Here is a 25,998-nt window from a genome sequence, read left to right on the forward strand (position 1 = left end):
AAACCCAGTATTAGGGGGAGCTCCATCCCAGGAGCCACAATAAAACACACTCTATGCTTCCCCATCAACATTTCTACTGGTTCCGTTATGAAATGTGCAGGGCCGCCCCCAGCTACCAGTCCATCCAATTGGCCAAAGGTTATGGGCATTTTTAAAGTCTTTAGCCTTTAGCCCATTTTCTCTACTACTTCCGAGCTGATTACACAGAGTCTAACAAGGCCAACATTTCCCCTTTGGCTCCCAATGTGGGTACCCTTAATCTCACTGAAATGGTCATAGGACCTTTGTTTGGACTTACCAGTGAGTCGTCTTCCGATTCGGATTCACTCTCTTCAGAAGAGGTTGGAGTTCCCAGCTCCTCTCCTTTCGGAGGGACGATCTCTACAACCTCCTCCGCTTTAAGCGTCGTTTCGCGAGGCTTCGCTGGAGTCTTTTTCAGGTTTTCTTCCTCTTCCTGGCGCCCCCTTTGGCTCTAGTTTGATATGGCAGTCTGCAGCCCGGTGACCTTTCTTCCCACATCGGAAACATGCAGTGGTCTTGGGTTTTGCCGCCAACCCTCCCTTTTGAGGTTTTAAGGCTTCTCGAAGGCTGGTGGGGGAGGACTTGCTCCAACCAAGCTCCCCCCCCGCGGCATCCATTTCGGGTCATATCAATTTCTACCTCTGCTGCCAGCATGTACCTCAGCTCACTGGGGTCTCTTCTGGCAATACAGCTTTGATAAACATCTTCATTCAACCCATCATTAAAAGCTTCTATCAGGGCTTCCTGGGACCAGCCTCGAATATGACACGCCTGCTCTCTAAATTCCTGGGTGTAGTCGGCCACTGATCTCCGCCCCTGATTTATGGTCTTCATCCTAATTCAACTAGCGGGTCTTCAAACCTGGCTCACAGCGCAGTCATGAACAGGTCATAATTCATCAGCTGGGGGACATTATCATTTTGCAAAGTCACCATCCACTTTGCAGCTGTTCCCTCCAGAGACCCGGTAACACATCTAACTTTGGCTGCTTCTGAGGAAAAATCCTCTTCGTATTCCTCCATAGGGCTCCAGACTTGTGCCAAGAAGAATCCTAACTTCTTGGGACCCCCCGCCCCCAATATTTTACTTCTAATGGAGGCACTACACCTTCTGGAGTTCTACACATTCTGGCAATTACTCCCCCCACCAAGAGCCCCTGGGCTGCTGCTGCCTGTTGTGCCGGTCCAGGTTGATTTATGGGGGTGGCTGCTTTGATTCTTCTGACTGGGGCTGCCTCCCCCTCTTCCCTCTCATACCTTTGATCAGTCTGAGTTTCTCCGACAGCTTCATTTAGAGGATGCAGGGCTTGAGTTAGTAAAAAACTCTTTCTTTCCTTCTCTTACCATAGCTCTTCTCTTCCACGCTGATGGGTGGTGGTCACTCCTGGAGGAGGCTTTTCCTCAGGATCCTTCCAGCCGACTCCCAGGGACCATTTGGGTTTTACAGCTGGTTTTTCACCAAGACTTAATTCTGCTAACAAGTCGGCTTCCCCTGCCTCCTCTAACAGCAGGGAATCTGGTCCTCCAGTCATTCCCACGTCTACTTGGTTGCTGGCTGGATTAGACATTGTGTTCAGATCCCCTCAGAAGAAAATGTATTAATTCTCCGGGTGGGCTGGTAAACTCAGATTCCGAATAATGTCAGATGGTGCTCCATTCAAAATCGAAGAAAGAAATCCTTAGACTCCATTAATTAGAGAAAAGATATATTTTACTAGAAGTCAAGTGGTAGCAACAAAAGAATTCAGAATCTGAGAAATTGAGCACGTAAATCACATATACAAAGTGATGGCAACGTTCCCACCCCCAATAGTTCAATTGGTTCATCCAATTAAAAGTTGTGTACCACACCATGTGGGCATCTCCAGGTGGTGATGAGGCCTCTGTCCACTGGCCTTGACATATTTTGATTCTATCCTATGCTATGTGGCTGCGCACAGCATAAGGTAGAAGCCTAGGCAAGAAACCCCCCACACCAGCTTATACATTTCTGTTTTGTAAAAACCTCCAGCTCACTTCCCATAATCGTGTCCCCCTTCCTCCCCCGTTACTTATGGCAGCCAAAAGATGCAAAGCAAAGGAAGAAAATCTTGAAGGCTGACAGCATTCTGATCTCTTCTAGCTATTCTCTGGAATTCTGTGTATTCTTCCCTCTATAATTGCTGGCTGCTAGATAACTAAAGGCAGACAGGTAAGTCCACAAAGCATCCATACAAAGTCTTTTTATTGGTACATCAGGCATCCTCAAGATAACTCAGTTATGTTGAGATTCATCTCAATGTCCAACTCTTTGCATAGCTGACTTTCTGGTGTAAAAGGATGGTAATCTTTTATCCCTTTCATCCCATAACGTAGGAGCAGGGGTAGAGATGCTAGCATGAGGCCGGGTTCAGGCAAGAGTGAAGACACCTCCCCCAACCCACCAAGGGTCAATTCAGTGACCAATCAGGGTTACAGATGTGGCCGCATGACATGGACTACATCTCCCAGGATACCTTAACTACATTTCCCATGATGCATTCCCTTAAGGGGACAGCTCCCAATTCCTAACTAGCTATCCCGATTCCCTATTAACTATAACTGGCTGGACAGCACACTGTGTTCAATTGGGTGTATCTTTCTTTTTCTCCCTTGCCTTTCACTTCCCTTCTTTCCTCAGCTATTTGCAAAGCTTCCTCAGCCGGCCATTTTGCTTTCTTGCATTTCTTTTTCGGTGGGGTGGTTTTAGTTGCTGCCTCTTGTACAATGTTGCATCCATAGTTCTTCATCCATAATTACGATGTCCGTCCATAGTTCTTCAGGCACACTGTCCATCAGATGATCTAATTCCTTAAATCTATTTGTCACCTCTGTTAGGGATACACCCTAGCAGAATCTGCACGGCAGTCAGGCAGGCAGGCAAAATATGTGAGATAAACGTTTTTGTAGCTTACACTCAGTAAAACAGATACACCGTGCTAGTTAAATAGTTTATTCCAGTAAGAGTTTTAGCATAGTCAAAACAGTCCATATATCATTCACTAGTTCAGTCCGTCCAGGAATTATTCAGTTGCAAAGTCCAGTGTCGAAAAAGAGGTCAGTAAACTTACAAATATCAGTCCAGTAATGTATCTCCTCGCAGTACAGATATGAAGAAGTCAAACCTCCTTTCTTCCTCCAGCATTCAGGGAACACACAGTTAGCAAACCATCAATCCATCAAACCAGTCAATCGTCAGAAATTGTCAGCAATCCAACAGGTTCTCTTGCTCCCTCTTATGGCGGTTCAACACCGCACCCAAAATTACATGCTTTGCAGTTTAAAGTGACACACACTTAAACTTACTATCATAGCTTATATATATTATTTTACCCAAACTACGTTAGGTAACCTATGTTATTCCTAACAACCTCTACTGTATTGTATCAGGGATACAATTTAGTTCATAGGGGCCTAGTGCTTTCTCCTACTTTCTTCAGTTTAAGCCTAAATTTTGCAACGAGAAGCTCATGATCTGAGTTCCAGTCAGTTCCTGGCCTTGTTTTTACTGACTGTATAGAGCTTCTCCATCTTCCGCTGCAGAGCACATAGTCAGTCTGATTTCTGTGTTGACTCTCTGGTGATGTCCATGTGTAGAGTCATCTCTTGGGTTGTTGGAAAAGAGGGTTTGCTATGACCATCGTGTTCTCTTGACAAAATTCCATCAGCCTGTTCCCTGCTTCATTTTGTACTCCAGAGCCAAACTTGCCTGTTATCCCAGTTACTTTAGCATTCCAATCCCCCATGATGATAAGGACATCATTTTTGGGTGTAACCCTAGCGCTGTAGGGCTTCATAGAACTGGTCAATTTCATCGTCTTCGGCACCAGTGGTTGGGGGATAGACTTGGCATACTGTGATGTTGAATGTTTTGCCCTGGATTCGAACTGAGTGTCAGGTTCCATATCTTATGCAGGTAAATGAAAGACAAAAAAACCCAACATTCTGCCAAGGTTGTTTTATCTCTGGGTGAAAACACGGCACAAACCGACTCGCAACAAACTGCTTTTTGTCAGAGCTGCCTATTGAGTAACTCCCACCACCTATGCAGCCGCGCAACACCACCGCCTTCACCGCACCCTATAACCTTCATTCTTCGTGCAAGGAGAACGCCACACCCCAGCTGATTTGAAACTAGATGTTTTTCAGGCACGTGTAGGAGGCTGCCGCACAAGGCCAGATCCATCCTCCCTTCTGCTGATTGCTGCAAGGAAGCAAACGACACCCCCCCCCCCACCCCCAGAATAGCAGTCCCGGCTCTGGTAGGGCTGACACTGAGATCGTTCTGTCATTTTGGAGATTGTATTCCGATCTTGCTTTTCCTACTCTTTGATTGACTATGAAGGCTACTCCGTTTCTTCTGAGGGATTCTTGTCCATAGTAATATACCTGACGGTCACCTGAATGTTGATGTTCAGTCTTGTCATCTCTTGTTTGACCACATCCAGTTTGCCTTGATTCATGGATCTTAAATTCCAGGTTCCTAGGGAGGATATACCTTTACAGGGCCGGGTTTTCCTTTCACCACCAGGTGCATCCGCAGCTGAGCATCCTTTGGGCTTTGGCCCAGTCATTTCACTCTTTCTGGAGCTACCAGTACTAACCCTCTGCTCTTCCCCAGTAGCCTAATGGACACCATCTGACCTGAGGGGCTCATCTTCCAGCGTTATATCGTTTTGCCTTCTGGTACTGTCCATCCTGTACAGTTTTCATGGCAAAGATACTGCAGTGGGTTGCCATGATATTACTCCACAATTAGGGAGTTGGTGTAGTAGCTACACAAAGAACATGGATGGAATGGGTGAGAAGTCACAGAGTAACAGAGTGTCAGAGGTCGAAGGGACAACCCCTGACCCAGCAGGAGACCCTATACCAGGGGTGTCCGACTTTGGAACTTTGAGACTCTTGGACTTCAGCTCCCAGAATTCCCCAGATACCCATCTTGCCTGGGGAATTCTGGGCATTGAAGTCCACAAGCCTTAAGTTGACTCCTTCCCTGGACCATTGCAGACAAATTGATCCAGTGGCGGAGCCCCCACACCTTCTGGAGGCAAACAGTCCCACTGGTTAATTGTCCTCCCTCTCAGGTTGCTTCTCTCCTGGAGCGGATCCCACCCGCTGCTCCTCGTCCTGCCTTCAGGCGCTTTGGAGAATAGGGCCCCTCGTTGCTTAGAGGTCATCAGGCTGAAAGAATCTATCCTCGTGACATGGCTGCCCCTGAGGATGTCCCGCAGAGAGACGTTCTTGTTCACGGAACTGCAGAACCTACGTGGACAACGCAAACAGCCGGCCGTGTCTCAGGACCAGCAATCGTACAATTTCTAAATTGTGTTCGAGCTCAGCTGCCGTGGTGTCCCTCATGAAATCAGTGGGCTGGATCTGCTCATAAACGGGCACGGGGTGATCTTGACGGGAACAGTAGAGTCGACCAAGGCGGGGGTTTTATGTATCTTTTTTATTTGGTTCAAGAGGAGGTTAAAAGGGGAAATAGAAAAGGGTTGCAGGAATTGGGTTTGGCTGGTCTAGAGAAGAGGAGGATTGGGGTGACACGATAGCAGCGTTCCAGTATTTGAGGGGCTGCCACAAAGAAGAGGAGGATCAACTTGTTTTCCAAAGCACCGGAAAGGAGAAGAAGAAACAATGGATGGAAAGTCATCGAGGAGAGAAGAAAGCTGGAACGAAGGAGAAACTTCCTAACAGAACAGTTAATCAGTGGAACTGCTTGCCACCAGAAGTTGTGGGTGCTTCATCACTGGAGGTTTTTAAGAAGAGACTGGACAGCCTGTTGTCTGAAATGGCAAAGAGTCTCCTACTAGAAACGGGGTCAGACTAGAAGACCTCCAAGGTCCCTCCCAGGTCTATTCTATTCAGACCTTTTCCCATGCTTCAGCCCAAGCTTGCAAAAAGTGTTTTATTTAATCCAGGACTCACCAACCTTTCAGATTTCATGGACCACTAAATTCATAATTTTAAATCCCGTGGACCACTAATATGAACTGCCTGATGATCAGCTGGGTGGATGTGGCTAGGTGGTCATGTGACCAGGTGGGCATGGCCAATTCAACGTCACTCATGTTGAGGGGCACCTCGCCGGCCTCTACTCACCCCTCCCTCCCAATCAGTCCTCGCCTGCCTGCCTGGCTTCTTAGTGTCAGCCCTACCAGAGCCAGGGCTGCCATTCTGGGTGGGGAGAGTTGGACAGTTGTTTGGGACCTCGCAGCACTGATGACGAAGACTGGCGAAGGGGGGGCTGTACTGCGCTTGCACAGCTGCCAGCCGAGAAGTGCTAATGGACACTGGAGACTAGGGAAAGCACTGCACATGCGTGAACAACAGCTGAGAGGCGCGGGGTTTGAATCAGCTGGGAAGCGACGTTTTCCTTGTATGGAGAAGGAAGATTACAGGGTGTGGTGGAGCCGGTGGGGTTGTGCCGCTGTATGGTGGTGGGGCGCACTCAGCCGGCAGCTCTGACCAAAAGCGGTTTCTAAATTCTAAATTGTGTTCGAGCTCAGCTGCCGTGGTGTCCCTCATGAAATCAGTGGGCTGGATCTGCTCATAAACGGGCATGGGGTGATCTTGGCGGGAACAGTAGAGTCGACCAAGCGGGGGTTTTATGTAACTTTTTTATTTGGTTCAAGAGGAGGTTAAAAGGGGAAATAGAAAAGGGATGCAGGAATTGGGTTTGGCTGGTCTAGAGCAGAGCGGTCAAAATCACAGCCCACTGGCTGGATGCGTCACATCTCCGATTTAGTGAAGGGAAAAAAGGTCCCAATACATCACGTGATGATGACATGTCAATGTGAGTTTGACTCTCCTGGTCTAGAGAATAGAAGGATTCGGGGTGACATGATAATAACAGTATTCCAGTGTTTGAGGGGCTGCCAAAAAGAAGAGAGGGTGAAATTATTCTCCAGAGCACCAGAGGACAAGACAACAATGGGTAGTAAACTAACCAAGGAGTGAAGCAACCTGGAATTAAGGAGAAACTTCCTAACAGTGAGGACAGTTAACTAGTGGAACGGAAGTTGTGGGAGCTTCTTCTTCCCTGGAGGTTTTTAAGAAGAGACTGGACAGCCACTTGCCTGAAATGGGATGGGTTCTCCTGTCTGAGCAGGGGGGTTGATTAGAAGACCCCAGAGGTCCCTCCGAGCTCTATCCTGTCGGAGTATGTTCATGAACTGAAAGAGAGCTTATACCCAGGTCAGCCAATGGGAGCTGAATTGAGGGCTGAAACCCTCTTTGAGGATCTGGGTGTGGTTTGTCTCTGTTCTACGCTCAGCTCTAAAGTGAAAGAGAAACTGACTTGCCTGCTTGCTTGCTGAACTAAAGTGAAACTGATGTCTGTTTCTGAGCTCTTGGGTTGCTTGTTCTGCTCTGAACCTGTCACATGTCTGCCTTTGTTTGAGTTTGCTCCATGTTGGAGAAATCTACAACTGGTATCGTAAACTTGACTTTATATATTTATAAAGAAGTTAAATGAAGCCTCAGCCATCTGTGTTTCCTTTTCTGGTGCTGAATTTATGTTGCGATACTCGGAACGTATTCTGATTAAGAAACTATGGGCCTTCCTGTCCCCTGAGCATAGAGCAGCTGTGGTCTGCCCAAAGGATTTGCTTGACCCAAAGGGCACGGGGTTCAGTCACGGCCTCTCCTCTGGAAGTCCTCATTGCCCTTCTGGCAACCGGACCAGGCTGGCAGGAGCACCCTCTTCTCCAACAGGGTGCCCAACAGCAGCTGACCTGGGGCAGGGTCACCATTCTCCCAATGGTGGTTCAGAAGGAGGAGAAGTGAAGAGCCAGTGGGAGAGGGACATGGAGGGTCTGTCTCCTGGCTCCCACAGAGTGGGGATGGGTACCTGTTATGACTCCCCTTCGAAATTCAAACAAACAAAACAGAAAGCAGCCGTTTCACAATTAAATCAAATGGAAAGAAGTCTTACAAGATAACGGCTGGCAGAAACCACAGCATAAATCTTTACTCTCTCTGGCAAACCAGTCCTGGCAATAAATCTCCAGTCTCAGAGCTTCTTGCTGTAACGTCCTCACTCAAATAAGTCACTTTGTTCCTGGCAAATTGTACCAGCCCAGCTGTGTCCTTTTATACTCATTGAGGCAACGTGCTAATTTACTGACTCGCTCTCCTCATTCACTCCAGCTGATTTTGCCTTTTCAACCGTCTTCTGTTCCTTACATTTAACCACAAATTTTCCAAGTTCTCATCTCCACTAGAAGACTCTCTCAAAACTTCCCTGTCAGCCATTCCTGGCTGTTGATCAGATAAGGAACCAGAGGAGGTCAAAGGTCCTGACAATTCTAATACATCAGGTCTGTCGTCCTTTGTCACATCCATCTCCTCATCCTGGTTACCAGTCCAATCAGTAAGCCAGGCCGGCTCATATTTTTCTGCCATGACCTCCTCACTTGAACTCATATCAGTCACAGGAGCTGAATCCAAGCCCGGAGCCACAACAGGTACCTATCAGGAAGAACGGCCCCACCACACCAATTTCTGTTTTGGCATCACAACACCTTTTCTTTACATCAATTCTCCCTTTGATGGACACAAGGAGAGCCTGAAAGACCCCAGACAGACCTCCGGGTGCCCAGACCATGTCCAGGCCTAGGAGACACCACACAGCCCTTCCTTTGGTTAGGGTTAGCTGGAGCTGCATCCCACCTGCCCACCTCCTTCTCCTTCCCCCCCCCCGCCCCCCCAAACCCAGCCAGTTCCTTCTTGAGTGAACTCTGGGCTGGACACCAGAAGCGATGCTTGAACTGGGTCCGCAGGACTGTCTGCGATGCTGCACCTCCCCTTTTCCTTCTTTCCTTTGGGAGGGGGCTTCGGGGTACCCAAAGAGCCTCCAGATTCAATCACCGTTTTATTCCATGTAGCATCAACTTTGTGAACTCTCAAGTTTCCTCCTTCTGCTATGTATTCAAGGCGGAGCGTGATTGAGGTTTATGCATATTTATATGTTAGGGTCTGTCTGCCTACCTGCCTGCCTGCCTATCCTTCTATCTATCTATCTATCTATCTATCTATCTATCTATCTATCTATCTATCTATCTATCTATCTATCTATCTATCTATCTATCTATCTATCTATCTATCTATCTATCTATCCTCTATCTATCTATCTATCTATCTATCATCTATCTATCATCTATCTATCTATCTATCTATCTATCTATCTATCTATCTATCTATCATCTATCATCTATCTATCTATCTATCTATCTATCTATCTATCTATCTATCTATCTATCATCTATCTATCTTCATGTCTACAATATCTATCTATCTATCTATCTATCTATCTATCTATCTATCTATCTATCTATCTATCTATCATCTATCTATCTATCCATCCATCCATCCATCTATTTCCACACACGTGTGTGTGTATGTGTGTGTATGTATGTATATGGCATGTGTATATGTATGTTATGTATGAAGATGGTTAGAGATACACTTTTTTTTTCAGAGCAGGAAACATAATTTCATTTTTAATGGGTTGACAATAGAAAATGACCATAAAGGTTATCTTAATCGTAATCTCTTAGTCTCTAATTGAGCTCCTTCCTTTTGGCTTGGAATCCTGGGGGTGGACAGGTCCAGAGGGAGGGGCTTCTCCTTCTGGGTGTGCTATGTGGGGGTCCATCTTGGTCTTCCCTCCCCCTCAAGAAGGGGCTCCAGGGGATGGGGGGGAGGACCAGAGGCTTTTTCTGGAGACCTTCAAGGCACCTTCCGACTCCGGGATTCTGTCACCAGAGAAGACTTCCTTCCTTCCTTCGGTCCCCCGGAGGGACGGGAGCTGCAGGGAGGCCGGAGAAGGAGGTCCACTCGGAGGTCTCGGGAGGACCAGAGGAGAGGGGACGTCCATGCAAGAGGTCACCTTTGATGCACCAATGGATGGTTGGGCCTTGGGGGGAGGGAGGGAGGGAGGGAAGGAGGGAGGGGGAGGGGAAGGGGAGGGAGAAAAAGATAGAGGGGGAGAGAATGGGAAGCATGAAGAGAGAGAGAGAGGGAGAGATAGATGGAGATGGGGAGGGAGGGAAGAGAAGGAGGGAGAGACAGAGGGAGAGAGAGGAGGGGAGGAGAGAGAGAGAAAGGGATGAGTGGCCCCTGGATGGCAAGCTCTGTGGCCCCAGGTGCTGCTTGCAGACCTCTGGAGGGGAGTGGGCCACGCAGTGCCCCCCGCAGCAGCCCTCCCTCCCGATCCCTTTCAAGCTGCGTGTGGCCCTTCTGGTGCCCTCTGTGGCTCTGAGACCCCTCCGCCCCCCTCTAAGTCATTAATAAGACATGGGCCCCCAAGGATGGCCCCCACTTGATCCTGGAGCCACCAAAGATGGTTTCTTTGAGCCAGCTTTCTCTCCACTTCATCCTCGGCCATCCTGGTCTCCTTGGAAGGTCGGGGGCTCCTCGGCCAGTCCATCCCACAGCTGGAGGAATTTGGGGGCTCTTAACCTGGACTCTTTGGGGAAGAGCTGAATACTGGGAACGGTTGAGGACAGAAGGAGGAGGAGGAGGAGGGGACGGCAGAGAAGGGGGGTGGGCTGGAGGGAGTCCCCGAGGCAGCCGGCCTGAGCTTCAAGGGACTCCGGGGGACAGAAGAGGAGAGGAAGGCCTGGAGAAACATGGTCCATGGGGTCGCAATGGGTCGGACACGACTTCGCCACCACCAACAACAATCTGGATTAATTTTTAATTGCTCTGTGGTTAGTTTACGATCCCTTGCAGGGTGGGAGCACAGAAAAACAGGTGGATTCGCTCAAGGGAGGTGTGAGGGTTCAGGTGCCGGATAGGTAAGGGGACGGGTCAAGCTAACAAACGGGCGGGGCCAGGGTTTTGCTGCGCCATAAAATGGACACTGTTCCTATGAGGTCCATGATCCTCTTCTTCCTACTGGATCCCGCAGCAGAACCTGAGGGGAAGAAAAGGGCTCAGTCAGTGAGGCGGCCTCCTTTGCACACAGTCCTCGAGGCGTGAAGGCAGGACGTTCTCCTCCTCTCTACACAGCAGGGGTGGGATTCAGCCGGTTCTGAGCAGTTCTGGAGAACCACCGGGAGTGGAAATTTGGAGTCGTTCGGAGAACCGGCCAACCCCGCCTCTCCTCTGCCTCCCATCGAGTCCCAGCTGATCGGCTGGGTCTCCTTCGGTTGCCCTGCATGGGAGAACGGAGCTGGAAAGCAGGTCAGTGGGGTGGGGAGGGAAGGGGAATGTTGCAGTGTATCCTTCCCCTGCCACGCCCACTAAGCCACACCCACCAAGCCACGCCCACAGAACCGGTAGTAGAAAAAAATTGAATCCCACCACTACTGCACGGCTTCCTACTTTTCGGCAAACCCCCCCCCTCAATGGGAGGCAAAGAGATGGGGTGGGTGGGGCCAGTCAGAGGTGGGGTTGGCAGGTTCTCCAAACTACTCAAAATTTCCACTCCTGGTTCTCCAGTACTGGCCAGAACCGGCTGAATCCCACCTCTGCAGGAGACCTTAGATCATTTCAGACCAATGGTGGTCCAGTCTCTCCTGCCTAACCTCCAGCGATGGGGCACACCCACAGATTCTGGAGTCTGGCTGTTCCCCAGATGAATTGTGGTCACTGGCAGGAAATTCCTCCTTAGTTGCAGGTTGCTTCTCTCTTGATTGGTTTCCACCCGTTGTTTCTTCTCCTGCCTTGGAAAATAAGTCACCGCCTGTTTTGTGGCAGCCCCTCAATTGTCTCCCAGTACGAAACTCTCCTGTCCCCCCGGATCCTTTGATGGCTGCACCTCCCCAGCTCCCTCGAGGTCCATCGGACCCTTCAGTCTCCAGGTCTTTTGGTTCTTGGGGCTGAGAGGATCTGGGGGGAATGTCCCCCTTCGCTTCCGCTCTCCTGGCTGGCAAAGGGCCCCTCCGGGAAACAAAACCTGCCATGTTCTGTCTCAGATTGCTGGCTGAATATAAAGACAGACAGGCAAACTCTACAAAGGCTTCCATACAAAGACATTCTCAAGGTATAGCTCACAGTTATGTCGAGATTCATCTAATGTCCAATTCTTTGCACAGCTGACTTCGTAGTGTGAAATTATAGTGATCTTCATCCCATAACGAAGGAGCAAAGGGTGAAACACCAACAGGGTGCCGGGGGTCCAAGCAAGAGAGAAGAAAAACTGCCCCAACCCAATCAAGGGTCAATTCAGTGACCAATCAGGATTACAGATGTGACCACGTGACATGAACTACATTTCCCATGATGCATTAACTACATTTACCATGATGCATTCCCTTAAGGGGACAGCTCCCAATTCCCAATTAACTATATACTGTCTGGACGGCACATCTGATCTCAGTTTATTTTGGAGAGGCTGCGAGGACAAGGTGGACGCAAGGAGAAATAGCCATGCATGTGTGTGAACCAGGTTTCTAAATTGGGATCAAAATCTTTATGTTTAAACTGGATGGTTTAAACATCGTGCACAGAAAGAGACAAGAGGTTTTCCAATTCAGCTCAGCCCAGCCTCTTCTGGACCCCCTGAATGCAATGGGGGACTGGTCAGATCTGGTCTGATTTGCTCCCCCGGAGGAGCATTGTAGGTGGGGGGGGGGATCTATGGATTGCAAGTCCCTCTAAACCCCCAGAGAAGCCCAGACTCTGGCTGGGAAGAACCCAGGATTCCCTTCCCCTCTTTGGGGCTGCTCGGTTCACACCTGGCATGTGTCACTCAGTTCTGCGGCCTGAAGTCGAGGGAGGATTTGGGCCCCAGGAGGGGAGGAGAAACAGTGCCCGGAGTTGGGGGGCCTTGGAAGGAGGGACCGTGTGGAGGTGACTTAGCCTTGGGAAGCAGCAAGGAGGGAGGTCAAGGGGAGGGGAAGCTTTGAGCCTCCTGACAGCTGCTTGACTCTGGCCTGGACCCCATTCAGAGGCAGTGAGCTCTCCCACCCGCCCTGGAGGGTTTGGGGGGGGGGGCATCTGTCAGGAAGCTTCCTGCACTCTGGAGAGGGTGGACTAGATGACCTTGCAGAGCCTACGTAACTCCCTGCTCAGTTCCAGGGTGTTAACGTTATAATCTTAATAAAATTAATTGTGTTAATAGTCGAATTATACTGTAATCATTTTTCACTTGGTTTCCTAATCTGTAATCTGCCCAGAGTCACCTCGCACGGGAGATGCGCGGCACAGAAATGTAATCAATCAATCAATCAACCGAGCCTTAAAAGAAGCCGCGGGTGGGCGCCTGCGACCCCCTCCGGCAGCGTTTGCCCGGGGAGTGGACTGTGGGGGGGAGAGGCGGGGACCCTCCGTTCATCGACGTCTCCTCCCGGTTTCCCCCCTCCGGGATTCTGCCCGACTCCGGACCTCCCCTCTCCGCTCGCCCCTTCCCGCGACCCCCTTCGGAACGGCGTCCGGAGGGCGAGGGCCCCGAGGTGGGCGGCGTCCTTGGGCAGCCGGGGTCTTGTCTGAAGGAAAGCCCGCCCGGCAGAGTCTGGATCGCCCCTCTCCCGTCTGGGGCTTCGCGGGGGACGGAGGGCGGCTGTTCCCGCGTCCAGGGAAGCCCAACGGGGGTCTCGGGGGGCGCAGAGCAGAGTGCGGGTGGGGGGGATCCCTCTTGGGCGTCCGCATCCCGGAGGCTCCACCTGGGGCGTTCCGACGGGGCGGGGCTCTCGGGGTCCCCCCAACCGAAGACCCCTCTGGACGGGGCATCCCCGCCCCCCCTCCCGCCTCGCCCCACTCACAGCTGCCCCGCCGGGAGAGCAGGGGGCTCCAGAGGGCGAAGGCGACCCCCAAGAGGAGCGGGAGGGGGCTGCGACCGGACCCCATGGCGACGGCTGTGCGACTGAGCCTCCTCCGCCTCCTCTCCGGCGCTAAGAGCAACCGCCCCCCGCCCCGTCCCGCCCCGCGCCTCCGGATAGCTCCGGCGGGGAAGGTTGCCTCCCCCGGGGGTCCGGCGGGGAAACGTCGGCGGGCGGAGTGGCCGGGAGGGCTCCGTGGACTACAACTCCCATCTCCTGGCGATTGGCTCAGAGTCACCCAGCCACTTTCAGGGCTAAGGAGAGAACTTTCCCAGTGTTTAGTCTGGTTTTGACTTTGAACGATTTTGATCTTTTGTCCTTTCAAATAACGTTGCAGAATTTAATTTCTTTTCATTTCTTTTTCTCCCTCAGAAAAGTTTTCCAACCTTTAACAAGCCCGTTTTGGAATTCTAGCAGAGAAAATTATCTGGTCGCTGTCTTAACTTAGCCTTTCTATATCCCTTTTATTTATGAAGACACCTTGCCCGTCCAGTGCAGCCTCTTTTTCCTTGTCCTTCTTGTAGGAAATCGTGTTTCTCTCCAGGCGGAGATCTCATTCCCCACCTTGTCTGGTGGTCTCTTCCCCTTCCACGACCTCGTCCACACACAGTCCACCTACCAAGGCAGATGGGCCCTTAGAATTAACATCCGGCTCTGTGGTTCAGCATGGGACGTTCAACATCTCCAGTGCTGAAATATTTTGCTTCGTTCTTTTGTTGTAGGCTAAGTTTAAGTGTCTCCTAAATTGTAATGTTCAGTTCTTTCTAGTCCAATTTTCCAGTTTTTCATCTTACTATTTATTTTTAAATCAAAAGATGCTATCTTGTCTCCCCTGGTCCTTCTCTTCTCATATGTTTTAGCTTCCAGTCCCTTAATCATCCTGGTTGCTCTTCTCTGCACTTTTTATTGTAGGTTAAGTTTAAATGTCCTCTAAATTCTAGTACCCAAATTCAGCTGGTGCTAAAATTCTCTTCTTCAAGACAGAAGAGTTGAGTTTTGAGTTTGGTTGACTGTAGAGTTCCCGTCAAGATCCCCCAGTGCCCTGTTTACGAGCAGATCCAGCCCACTAATTTTATGGAGCACACCACGGCAACTGAGCTCAATCACAACAGAATGTGTACAATTGCTGTACTGAGCACACCAATATTCCAATTTCATCTGGACCCTTAGTCATCTTACGTAGCTCTTTGCTGTTTATTTTGGATACTTTACATTGTTAAGTTTATGATCAAAATGTTCCTCCACTCAGGTTTGAAGGGAGACTGGTCACTCCAAAGATTTCTAATAACTTAGAAGTAGCTCATGAGAAATGATTAGAAACTGACATTTGCAAACTCAGTGTCCTTTAAAAGACTCTGCCACAGATGTGAGCAAGATGGCTAATCCCACCATCTCCCTGTGCCCAAAGCCATGGAAAACCTGTCTTGTTATCTCCTGATGAGGAGCAGCTGCCTGGGGCACATGTGGGCAATCTCCTCCTTAGCCAGAGACGGTCCAAGAAATCAGTTTACTTACACCATCAAAATTCCACCATTCTCCTCACCAGAACGATCCTGAATCTAATACCTGAATTCAGTTGGTGTGGAATTCTCTTCTCCCAGGCAAGGCAGAGGTGTTTAGTTCTGCATTTGGATAACTCTACTGTTCCAGCCACAAATTCTGTTGTGTTTGAGCTCAGTTTCTGTGGTGACCCTTAATAAAATTAGTGGGCTGGATCTGCTCATAAACGGGCACTGGGGGATCTTGATGGGAACAGTAGAGTTGACCAAGGGGTTTTTATGTGTATCTGGTTCAAGAAAAGGTTAAAGTAGGAAATATAAAGGGGTTGTGGGAACTGGGTTTGGCTGGCCTAGAGAAAAGGAGGATTGGGGTGACACAATAGCAGTGTTCCAGTATTTGAGGGGCTGCCACTAAGAAGAGAGGGGTCAACCTATTTTCCAAACAAGTTGTGTGTATGTATTCTTGAATATCTCTATGTCTCTATGTATGTATGTGGCATGTGTGTGTGTATGTGTGTGTGTGTGTGTGTTATGTATGAGGATGGCTAGAGATATATTTTTCTTTGATAGCAGGCAACAGAGTTTCATTTTGAATGTGGCCAGAGTGCTGACAGTAAAAAATGACCATAAAGGTTTTCTTAATTTTAATCTCTAATTGAATTCCTTCCTTTTGGCTTGGAATCCTGAGGGGTGGACACGTGCAGAGGGAGGGGCTTCTCCTTGTGGGTGTGTTGGGGGCGTCTCCTAGAGGGAGAGGAGTGACCAGTTCAAGTCCCACGGAGGCCGCATTCCTGCTGACTCAGCACCCCCTGCAGGCCCAGGAGGAGGTTTGGGCTGCATCGGGAGGCAGGTTGTGAACTGATTATGCGGAGCCCATCGAACAAGCGGGAGCCATTTCGGCCTCCCAGTGAAAGCACCGGGCGGGAAAGCAGGAGACTGTGAGTTCCAGTCCTGCCGTGGTCACCAAGCCAGCCTGGGCCGGCCACTCTCCCCCAGCCCTAGGAAAGAGGCGATGGCAAACCCCTCTAAGGAACCTTGCCAAGAAAACCGCAGGGGGTGGGCCAGGAGTGAGACTGACTCGAATTGCTTTGGGGGGGACACTTCTCTGCAGACCCCCCAATATTTTCTTGCAGACCACCAGTGGTATCTGGCCCACCAGTTGGCAACCTCTGTCATAAACGACCCTCACTCTGTCAAGGACCTAGGAGGACTTATCTCAAACGATCTAAGCCCCAGAACTCAGAGTAACAGCATTGCCAAAAAGGCATTAAGAATTGTTAGCCTAATTTTATGAAGCTTCTTCTCTAGTAACATTGAACTGCAAACCGGGGCATACAAAACCTTCACCAGACCAATTCTGGAATACAGCTCGTCCGCCTGGAATCCACCCTGTATATCGGACATTGATACAATCGAATGAATCCAGAGGTATTTCACGAGAAGAGGACTCCACTCCTCCGCTTGCAATAAAATACCTTATGCCGTCAAGACGTGAAATTTTGGACCTGGACAACCTAGAACTACGCCGCCTACAGTCCGATCTAAGCTTAGTACACAAAATTGTCTGCTACAACACCCTCCCTGTAAACGACTACTTCAGCTTCAACAGCAATTACACACGGGCAAACAATAGATACAAACTCAAAGTAAACTGCTCCAAACTCTATTGCAGAAAATACGACTTCAGCAACGGAGTGGTCAATGCCCGAAATGCCCTACCTGACTCCATGGTTACAGCCCCTCAACCCCTCACAGCTTCAACCTCAAACTCCCTAAGGGGGACCTCACCCCATTCCTAAGAGGTCCTTAAAGGGGGCGTGCACGAGTGCACCAGCGTGCCTACCGTCCCTGTCTTACCGTCCCAATTTATCTGTATCTACTTCCTTTTGTTCTTGTTTATGTTCATACTTGTTATCTTGTTCATGTTTGACAAACAAATGAACAAATAAATAAAAACCAGCATAAACGTGCCTGGCCGATGTGGCAAATTCTGTGTTTAATAGTGAAGTGGGGGGCAGCCTGCACCCCCTTCCCCTTGCCAGGGAAAGAGACACACAGAGCACCTGAGACCACCGTCTCCTTCGGGCAAGGATTTATTCCAGAGTCCCCCCTCCCTCCTGGAGGCGCCTGGAGGCTTCCTGCGCCTGGTCTCCTCCTGAACCAGCCTCTCTCTCCGTTCGGCACAAAGCAGGCCGAGCTTCTTCCACGGAGCCCTCAGGGAGTTCCTGCAAAAGGGAAGGAGGCCTCAGGAAGGGTCTTCCTTGGGGGGCTGTGGGGGGGGGCAGAGGCATTGGAGAGCCCCCCCTTCTTGACAGGACGAGAACCAGAGAGACCCCCCTCTCTCCTGCTCTGAGGAGCTGCTCTGCTCCAGCCTCGGCCTTCGTGACACACCGGCCAGCCTAGGCGCCTCCCTTGGGGTGTCCCCCAGCCCCCCCCCCTTGGGCGAAGTGGACGCTCTGTTAAATGGGCACAGATCAGGAAGGAAGAGGACTCAGGAATGCTAGAAACTCTTATTTACAAACCGGATTCAAAAAGCCCACAAACGCGGCCAGCGCCGGCTACAACACTTCAGCCACTATGACGTAGGCTCCTGTACATGTGGCGTCGTGCGTATTTAACACCTTCTCTCCTGGGGAAGGCTGAAGGGCCGGGGGGGGGGGGAGGAAGGAGCAGGGGATATGCTGTCCCAGAGGATGGTCAGCCTTCCCAAGAGATCCTCCATCTCCTCTCGGCCAGACAGACGGATCCCGCAGCAGAATCTCGGGGAGGAGGGGCAAAGAGAGGGGCCCCTTCTGCGGGGATGCCGGTGGGAGGGGGGGACCTCTCATTTCCCCCTTCTTCTCCCTTGCACTCGAGGCGGGAATTCTGCTCCTTCCCGCATGGCCTCCCACCTTTCAGGGCCCCCTCCCCCCCAGCATTGCACACTCACCAGTGGTGGTATTCTACCGGTTTGGCCCAGTTCAGGCAAACCAGTAGTAAAAAAATGTTACTGTTCGGCTGAACCAGTAGTAACAAAACAGCTCCCGGTTCAGCCAAACTGGTATTTTTTTTCCTCCTGACGATCAGCTGTTCCGATGATCAGCTGTGCCAGGATCCCCCGCGCTGTCTTACTGCTTCACCCAGGAAGCTTCCCTGAGGCCCAGGAGGCAAAACAACAACAACAGAGCGTGGGGGCGTACTGGAAAAAGAAGAAGCCACGCCGACGCAGTCACGTGGCCACGCCCATCTCGCCACACCCACAGTGCCGGTAGTAAAAATATTTGTGTCCCACCCCGACACTCACCTCTCTTGCGGCATCTCAAGCGGCACTCCAAATGTTTCTTGAAGTTGTTGGCATTCCCGGCGCAGCCCCCGTAGGTGAATTTCTTGCACCTTTGGATCTTCGGGTCATAAAACCAGCGTTTCACTTTTAAATCGCAAGGCCCGGGTTCAGAAGGCAACTGGCAGAGGTCTGCAGGGAGAGAGGAAGGGGATAGAGGTTGGCCTGAGGTGGGCAGCTATATGGATGTTTTGGAGGGAGGGAGGGAGGGAGGGAGGGAGGGAGGAAAGAAAGAGAGAGAGAGAGAGAGAGAGAAACAGAGAGGGAAGGAAGGAAGATATGGATGGGGAGGGCAGAAGGAATGAGGGAAGGAAGGAAGCAGGAGTGGGATTCTACAGGTTTGCACCTATTCGCTAGAACCGGTTGTTAACATTCTAAGCAGTTTGGAGAACCGATTGTTAGAATAAATTACAGGGCTAATCCTGTAAGGAAGGCAGGAAGGAAACATTCTGGTGTTGCTTACAGAAACTGCCTCTCCATTAACCCTTATTACATTCTTGGCAGGACTAGACTTTCTGTCTCTGGAACTTCTTTGGAGTTTTTTGTCCCCTCCTTTGCTGCTACTTTGCTTTTGTGGAGTGACCAAAGTTACAATGGCACTGAAAAAAATGACTTATGACCATTTTTCACACTTACGACTGTTGCAGCATCCCCAACAGTCATGAGAGGCCAGGCGAGGAGATGCGTGCCTTGATGTGAGTGATGTTGAGTTGGCCGTTGCCCAGCCAATAACATGATCACCAAGCCACGCCCATTGCTGAAGCCACGCCCACAGAACTGGTTGTTAAAAAATGTCAATCCCACCCCTGGAAGGAAGGAATCAGACAGGCTGGTGCCTGGGCCCAGAGCAGACTACAAATCCCTTTGAATCTTTAGAAGAGGCCAAGTACCAGTGAGGGTGACATGACATGATGGCATGGAATTTTTGGTGCTTAGATGAGGCCTGACTGGGCTTGCACCCCCAAACATCTGGTGGGCCCCGGTGCCCTCAACCATGCCCAGCATCTCCAGGTGTGCTGGGAGCTCCGCCATTGGCTTGCCAGCTCCACTAGGAGGGCCCTGGTGGCCTGTGTGGCCTGCCCAGAATTGCTGATGGCCCGCATTCCCCCTCCCCACCGGGAGCACCTGGCTGTGGGTCTCACCTGTGACGGGCTTCATGCAGTACAAGGCACAGCCATAGGAGCAGCACTTCTCCATCTCTGGGCAGCTACCGTCATGCAAACATCTTGTCCAGCATGGCCCTGAAGCACCGCGAGGGCTCGGCGGGCAGAAGCCAGGCTTCTCTGCAAGACAGAATCAACCGATGGGCTCTGGGAAGCCCCACAAAGGGTGTAGGGCAAACCCTGTCAGAGACAGTGGGTGTTGGAGGGCAGAGGAGGTGCGGGAAAGAGGGGAGCCTCCCCCCAACCCATACTCCCCTCTGAGATGCACCAAAGGAGAACAGGGGCAGCCCCCCCCCCCAAAGTTTAGAAGAACAAATGCTGCATGTTGTGGTCACTGTCAGCCTGAGGAGATGGCAGCAGAGTCGGACAGTGGGGAGGAACATGGGCCAATCCGGGAATCTGGGGAGGAGTTATGTGCGGACTCTGGAGCCTCCAGAATCTGGCAGCAGTAGGACAGAGGAACAAGGGGAGCCTGTTACCAGTGAGCATGTGCACAGAGCTGCCAAAAGGCAAGAACAGTTAAGACAAAAGGCTTGGAGGTGATTGGCCCTCCCATAAGACATAAAGAAGGAGCAAAGGGACAGGAGCCTCTGCAGGAAGCAACTTTGTTCATACTGGTCAGTTTGAAACCTGAAGCTCTGTGCTGTCCAGCCAGTGTATGGGAATTAGATAGTTACATAGCAATTGTGAGCAGTCCCCTTAGAGGAATGCATCATGGTAAATGTAGTTAAGGTATCCTGGGAAATGTAGTCCATGTCACGTGACCATATCTGTAATCCTAATTGGTCACTAAATTGACCCTCAATGGGTTGGGGGAGTTTTCCTCACTCTTGGCTGAACTCAGGGACTCATGGTAGCTGTTCTACTTCTATCACTACGAGATGAGAGAAAAACGATAGAAAATAACCATCTTTTTGCCTACAAGACAGATATGCAGAGGATTGGTCATTAAAGAAGAACTTCATCACAAATGTGAGTTATGAGGATACCTGATGAACTAATAAATGTACTTTGTTATGGACGTTTTGTTGAGTTTATCTATCTGCATCTGTACAGAAGACAAATCTACCACTGTACAGAATACAGAACAGTAAAAAGATGGTTAATTTGAAGTCCTGAAGCCCATCAGTATAAAGACAGTTAATTTGGATTTGTGATAAAGCAAAGTAATGTTGAAGCCAATAGGAATTTTAGGAAATCTGTGTAGGCTATCTAGGAGTGTTTATTGTACGTCTGAGGCAGCGCTATATGGACTGTAGAGTCTTTGCCATGACAACCGTAGGGCAGTGTCTGGGTCATCTAAGTGGGAGGTATAAAGTGCCTTTGTGTCTCTGGCAGACTGCGGTCCTAGCCAGGCCACCAAGTGTATGAGTACTTCATCGTATTCCAGGTGTGCAGCCTGAATGGGGCACAGGAAAACTTTCTTCCATAGGAGATATTCACCGCCTAGCTCATCAGAGAATTTGTATACACCGTTGGTGGCCAAATCTAGCTTTCCTCTGCTTACTGCCAACTCTCTCCAGTAGTCTGCATCATTTGTAGAGTTGGGTTGAGGCATTAACATAGAGGGGTCTTCCCTTGGCTTCTCGTAGGGTAGGTTCGAGTTGTATGTCAACGATGGGTTGTAGCCTTCCTCCCAGTGCTTACAGAGGATGTCGTTCTGCCATTCCAGAGGCAATGGTGGAGCTTCACGCTGCTGTGTAGGCTGGCCACAGTTATCTTGTTGTGCCTGTGAGCTCGGGTAGTGTGGAGGTTGTGGCTGGAATGGTACTGCTTGTGGATTGAGCATGGCGGGTGTCGTCAGTGGCATGTCTACTTGTCGAGAAGTCGTTGTGATCAGTGGTGGGCTAATTTGCTCACCTGGCAGGCCATGAGACATTGGAGTAGGGTTGCTGGTGCTGGGAAGAGGATCTTAGACCTTAGTACGTACAACATCAGTTGGGGAAGGTTTGCTGTTGGTGGGAAGTGAATCTCGTACTTTAGGTCGTACAACGTCAGTTGCGTAACTGACGTATAGAGTCTGTGATTGAGATTCATCCCTGTGCTTCTCTGGTTCTGGGAGACTGCTAGGCAACGGAGGCGGTTCCATCTGCTCGTTTTGTAGCGAGTGCTGCTCATCCACGTAGGCTTTGACCTGTGTATCTGGGCTCTCTTCTCCCAACTCTTCGAGGTTGAATTGGAGGGAGGTGACACCGGCCATCTTCCGCCATGCTGTGGCCCGTGACGTCTTTGTTGTGGCGTCTCTTTGCCGTTCGGCCAACTCCAATTGGGCCTGAACTTTGGCCATTTCTGATTGTAGAGCCGCTACCGCCGCCTTCTGCCGTGCTACCTCCTCTGTGGCGCGTAGATCTGCATCCGCTACAGCAGCTTCTACTTCAGCTTCTGCCGCCTATCAGCATAACTTGCGGCTTTGGAGGCCTTAGATGCGCTGCTACGATGGGAGGATGTTCTGGAAGGATGGTGAGAGCCGGCAGCAGAGAATTGGCAATAGACACTAGAACCCGCTTGCGAACTAGCCAGTTTGGGAGGGAGGAGGCTTTCTTAGAATGGTGGGAAGGAGCTGCTTGTGATTGAAGACCTCTGTCAGATGTGGACTTCTCCCTCGTCCCTTGTTCCTTTTGAAGCGCATTGAGCATCGCGGCCTGGAGGGAGTTTCTGCCTTCCCGAACGGGGTCTTCGCGTTCTTTGTTTGCCGCCTCGAAGCAATGAATGTGTTCCTGGCAAGCTCCATGTTGAATGTGTGCTCCGTTTGGCCTCGTATAACTAATTGGAAATTGAGTTGTTGGCAGCATTTCAAGGGAGATAAAGGTGGGTGCTGATCGGCCTTATCCTGAAGGACTTTGCCAGACTTTCACGGGACTCTTTACAAACTATTTTGGGACTCATTACGGGCTGTGAATGACTAAAATTGCAATAAAGAAGAAAGGGCTTTGGGACTAAAGTGTGTTTGTTAGTGTCTGAATAACCCTTAGTCAGAACACCGCAGGGGCTCAGCAGACCCCTCCCAAAGACCCCTCCCTGCCCAACAGCCGGACTCACCAATGTTTCCGCAGTAGCGCTGGCATTCCTCAATGGTGTGGTAGCGATTGCGATTCCCAGGGCACCCATGGTAAACGAAAGGCTCGCAGCTCTTGGAGGTGATGTTGTAGAAAAAACGGTTTTTAGGCTCCCCACATCGTTGGGAATCATTGGGGAAGATGCTGCAGCTCCCTTCAACTGGCAAGAGACGAGATTTGGAAGCTTTGAACCTTGGCTCCGTGGTAGGTGCTCTAGGTGTGGGGTGAGGGGGCGGGGATAGAGCAGCCCTCTAAACCAGGGGTCTCCAACCTGGGCAACTTTAAGCCTTGCGGACTTCAACACCCAGAATTCCCCAGCCTGTTAAAGTTCCAACTCCCCAGGATAACTCCCCTAATACCTGTACAACATCACTGGGAAAAAAAATGACTTATGACTCTTTTTCACACTTACGACCATTGCAACATCCCCATGATCACATGATCAAAATTCAGACCCTCAGCAAGTGATTCATATTTGTGACGATTGAGTCATCCACCCGGATTTCATGCCTAAGGACAAGACTGAACCCGTCTTCTAAACCGGGATCAAAATCTCCAATCCAAATGTATTTATGTTTAATCTGAACTGACTGGGTGGTTTAGTTCGTGCACAGAGAGAGACGTCAGAACTCAAAGCCGTTTTCTAAATCATCTCAGCTCAGCCTCTTCCTGGACCACCTGAAACAGTGTAGGGTCTCCTGTTTGGGCAGGGGGTTGGACTAGATGACCTATAAGGGTCCCTTCCCACTATGTTAATCTGATAAATCTGAATGCAATGGGTGACCTGGTCAGATCTGGCTCTGATTGGTATAATTCCCCTTCATTCATGGCCAATTCTTTTAAACCAAACCAAGGCCTGCTATCCGAGAGCAAATCAAGGGAGGCGCTTTGACGCAAGGAATTCCAAGGAACAATTTAACCCTGCCGAAATTCTCCCCAAACGCGTCACAAAGCAAGCACAGCCCGTCTGCGCAGGGAGGCTGAACGGAAAGATGGCTATCAGGTAAAGAGGTTTTAAAGAGGTTTTAAAAGAGGCAGAAGAAGCAAAGTCCAGGGTGGAATAGGGGAAAAGGACAACACCGATGTCACAAATAGGACTGGGGGTGCGGGGTGGGTGGGAGCGACTTCTGGGAAGCATTGCGGGGGCTTGGTGGGGGGTGGGTCATTTCTGGATTATAAACCCAAAAGAAGCCACCAGTGTGACTCAGTCTGACCAAACCCCTAGAGAAGCAGAGACTCTGGCTGGGAAGGAGCCACGGTTCCCTTCGTCTCTTTCGGGCTCTTCAGTTCTGTGGGGCCTGAATTTTGAGGAAGGATTTTGGCTACCAGGAGGGTAGGAGCTGGTCAGCATTCAAAGGAGGAAATGTTTGGAGGCCGAAGGGAAGGGAAAGAAAGAGGGGATGAGAAGGGGAAAGGAAGAGGGAGGGGAAAGGGGAGAAGAGGGAGGAGAGAGAGGAGGCGAGGCAAGGCAAGACCTCCTGTCTGGAGTAGCTCTCTTGAAGCATCGGAGGGGCTCGAAGACAGGATTGGTCCCGAGACAGGACAACAAAACAGCGATAAGCACGGACACTAAGCAACGGCGGTTTGACTCTGGCTGGACACCCTAGAGAAGCAGCGAGCTCCCCTTTATTGGTGGGTTTGAAGAGGAGGGGGGAGCATCTGTCAGGGAGCCTCCTGCGCTCCGGAGAGGGTGGACTACTAGATGACCTCGCAGAGCCTAGAAACTCCGACGCTCTGTAATTCTATCAGTATTGATCTCAAGCCTGGTAACCCCCTGCTCCGTTCCTGGGTGTTAGTGTTATTATGTTCTTAATCCTACTACCCTTAATGGCGTTATTAGTATTATTGTAAGGTCATTTTTTCCCCACTTGGGTCTCATCATCTCTAGGCCGCCCCAGAGTCACCTTGTCGGGGAGCTGCGCGGCAAAGAAATGCAATCAACCCGTCCACGTAGCGTTCAAGTAGCCGGCGGGCGCGCAGCTGCGATCCTCTCCGGCAGCCTTTGCCTGGGCAATGCGGGTGGGGGAGAGGCGGGGACCGGACCCTCCGTTCCTCGGCGTCTCCCTTCCATACCGGCCCGGGATTTTGAACGAGGAGCTGGTTGCAACCAAGGTGCCCGCCAGGGTGCCTCCCAGGCGGGAGCGAAGCTGCGTGATTCATCGGCCTCGCCCAACCCTCCCGCCTTGGAGTTTACGCACATCGGGCAAACGCAACCTCCCCGGGAACGGAAGTGCGTGCCCGGCTCCGCCGGGACCCTCCGGGGTGGCCCTTGGCGCCCGCCGGGCTGAGCCGGACCTTCCCGCTCCCGCTCGCCCCTTCCCACCACCCGCTTCCATACGGGTCGCGCCTGGCCTGCCTTCCGACGGCCGTTCGCGGAGGGCGCGGACTCCGAGGTGGGCGGCGTCCTTGGGCAGCCGGGGGGTCTTGCCCGAAGGAGCCGAAAGAAAGCCCGCCCGGCAGAGCCTCCCTCGCCCCTCTCCCGTCTGGGGCTTCGCGGGGGACGGAGGGCAGCTCCAGGGAAGCCCAACGGGGGTCTCGGGGGGCGCAGAGCAGTGAGGGTGGGGGTTTCCCTCTTGGGCGTCCAAGGCGCATCCCGGAGGCTCCACCTGGGGCGTTCCGACGGGGCGGGGCTCTCGGGGTCCCCCCAACAAAAGACCCCTCTGGACGGGGCATCCCCCGTCCCCCCTCCCGCCTCGCCCCACTTACAGAGCCCGGAGACGGAGTGCAGGGATCCCCAGAGGGCGAAGTCGCCCCAGAAGAGGAGGAGGAGCAGGAGGAGGAGGAGGGGGCTGCGACCGGACCCCATGGCGACGGCTGCGCGACTGAGCCGCCTCCCAGTCCTTTCTGGGGCAAAAGTGAGGAGCCCCTCACGCCCTCCCCTCTCCTCCCCTCCGGAGGGCCGGGCTGGGAAACCCCCCACGCCTTGCGCCACGCCTCCGGATGACTCCTTCGGCGCCCGGGGGTCCGGCGGGGAAACGTCAGCGGGAGCCGGACGGCGGGGCGGGGCGGGCTCCGTGGCTTTCCCCAAAGGGCGCGGTGACCCCCGATAGCCTTCCCCCTCCCCACCTCACTCCGGGGCAGGGAGAAGGGCCGGCCTCCTCGGCCTCTAGGCGCGGGAGACGCCTCGCGGGGTGGGGGACCCCCTGCCCGC

General features: G+C 51.4%; 1 protein-coding gene across 3 annotated transcripts in view; it reads right to left on the minus strand.

Annotated features, from left to right (window-relative positions):
- The window catches only part of LOC113452178 (BPTI/Kunitz domain-containing protein-like), a 37,911-nt gene extending 12,194 nt beyond the window's left edge, over nt 1-25,717 (minus strand). The window contains exons 1-5 of one of the 3 annotated variants that reach the window (XM_087931962.1): nt 25,554-25,717; nt 22,831-23,007; nt 19,771-19,911; nt 18,593-18,760; nt 10,730-10,962 (exon numbers count right to left, since the gene is read on the minus strand). In XM_087931962.1, coding sequence (XP_087788088.1) covers nt 10,862-10,962; nt 18,593-18,760; nt 19,771-19,911; nt 22,831-23,007; nt 25,554-25,653 — 687 coding nt within the window. In that variant the 5' untranslated portion in view covers nt 25,654-25,717 and the 3' untranslated portion in view covers nt 10,730-10,861. Of the gene's footprint in view, nt 1-10,729; nt 10,963-17,283; nt 17,535-18,592; nt 18,761-19,770; nt 19,912-22,830; nt 23,008-25,553 lie in introns of those variants that run through there. The other 2 variants (XM_026723619.2, XM_087931963.1) reach the window with 2 other exon arrangements.
- Nucleotides 25,718-25,998: the final 281 nt, after the last annotated feature.

This window comes from Pseudonaja textilis, chromosome 3 (genome assembly GCF_049901715.1).
Source record: "Pseudonaja textilis isolate UNSWEBS1 chromosome 3, rPseTex1.2, whole genome shotgun sequence".
NCBI classification, from domain to species: Eukaryota; Metazoa; Chordata; class Lepidosauria; order Squamata; family Elapidae; genus Pseudonaja; species Pseudonaja textilis.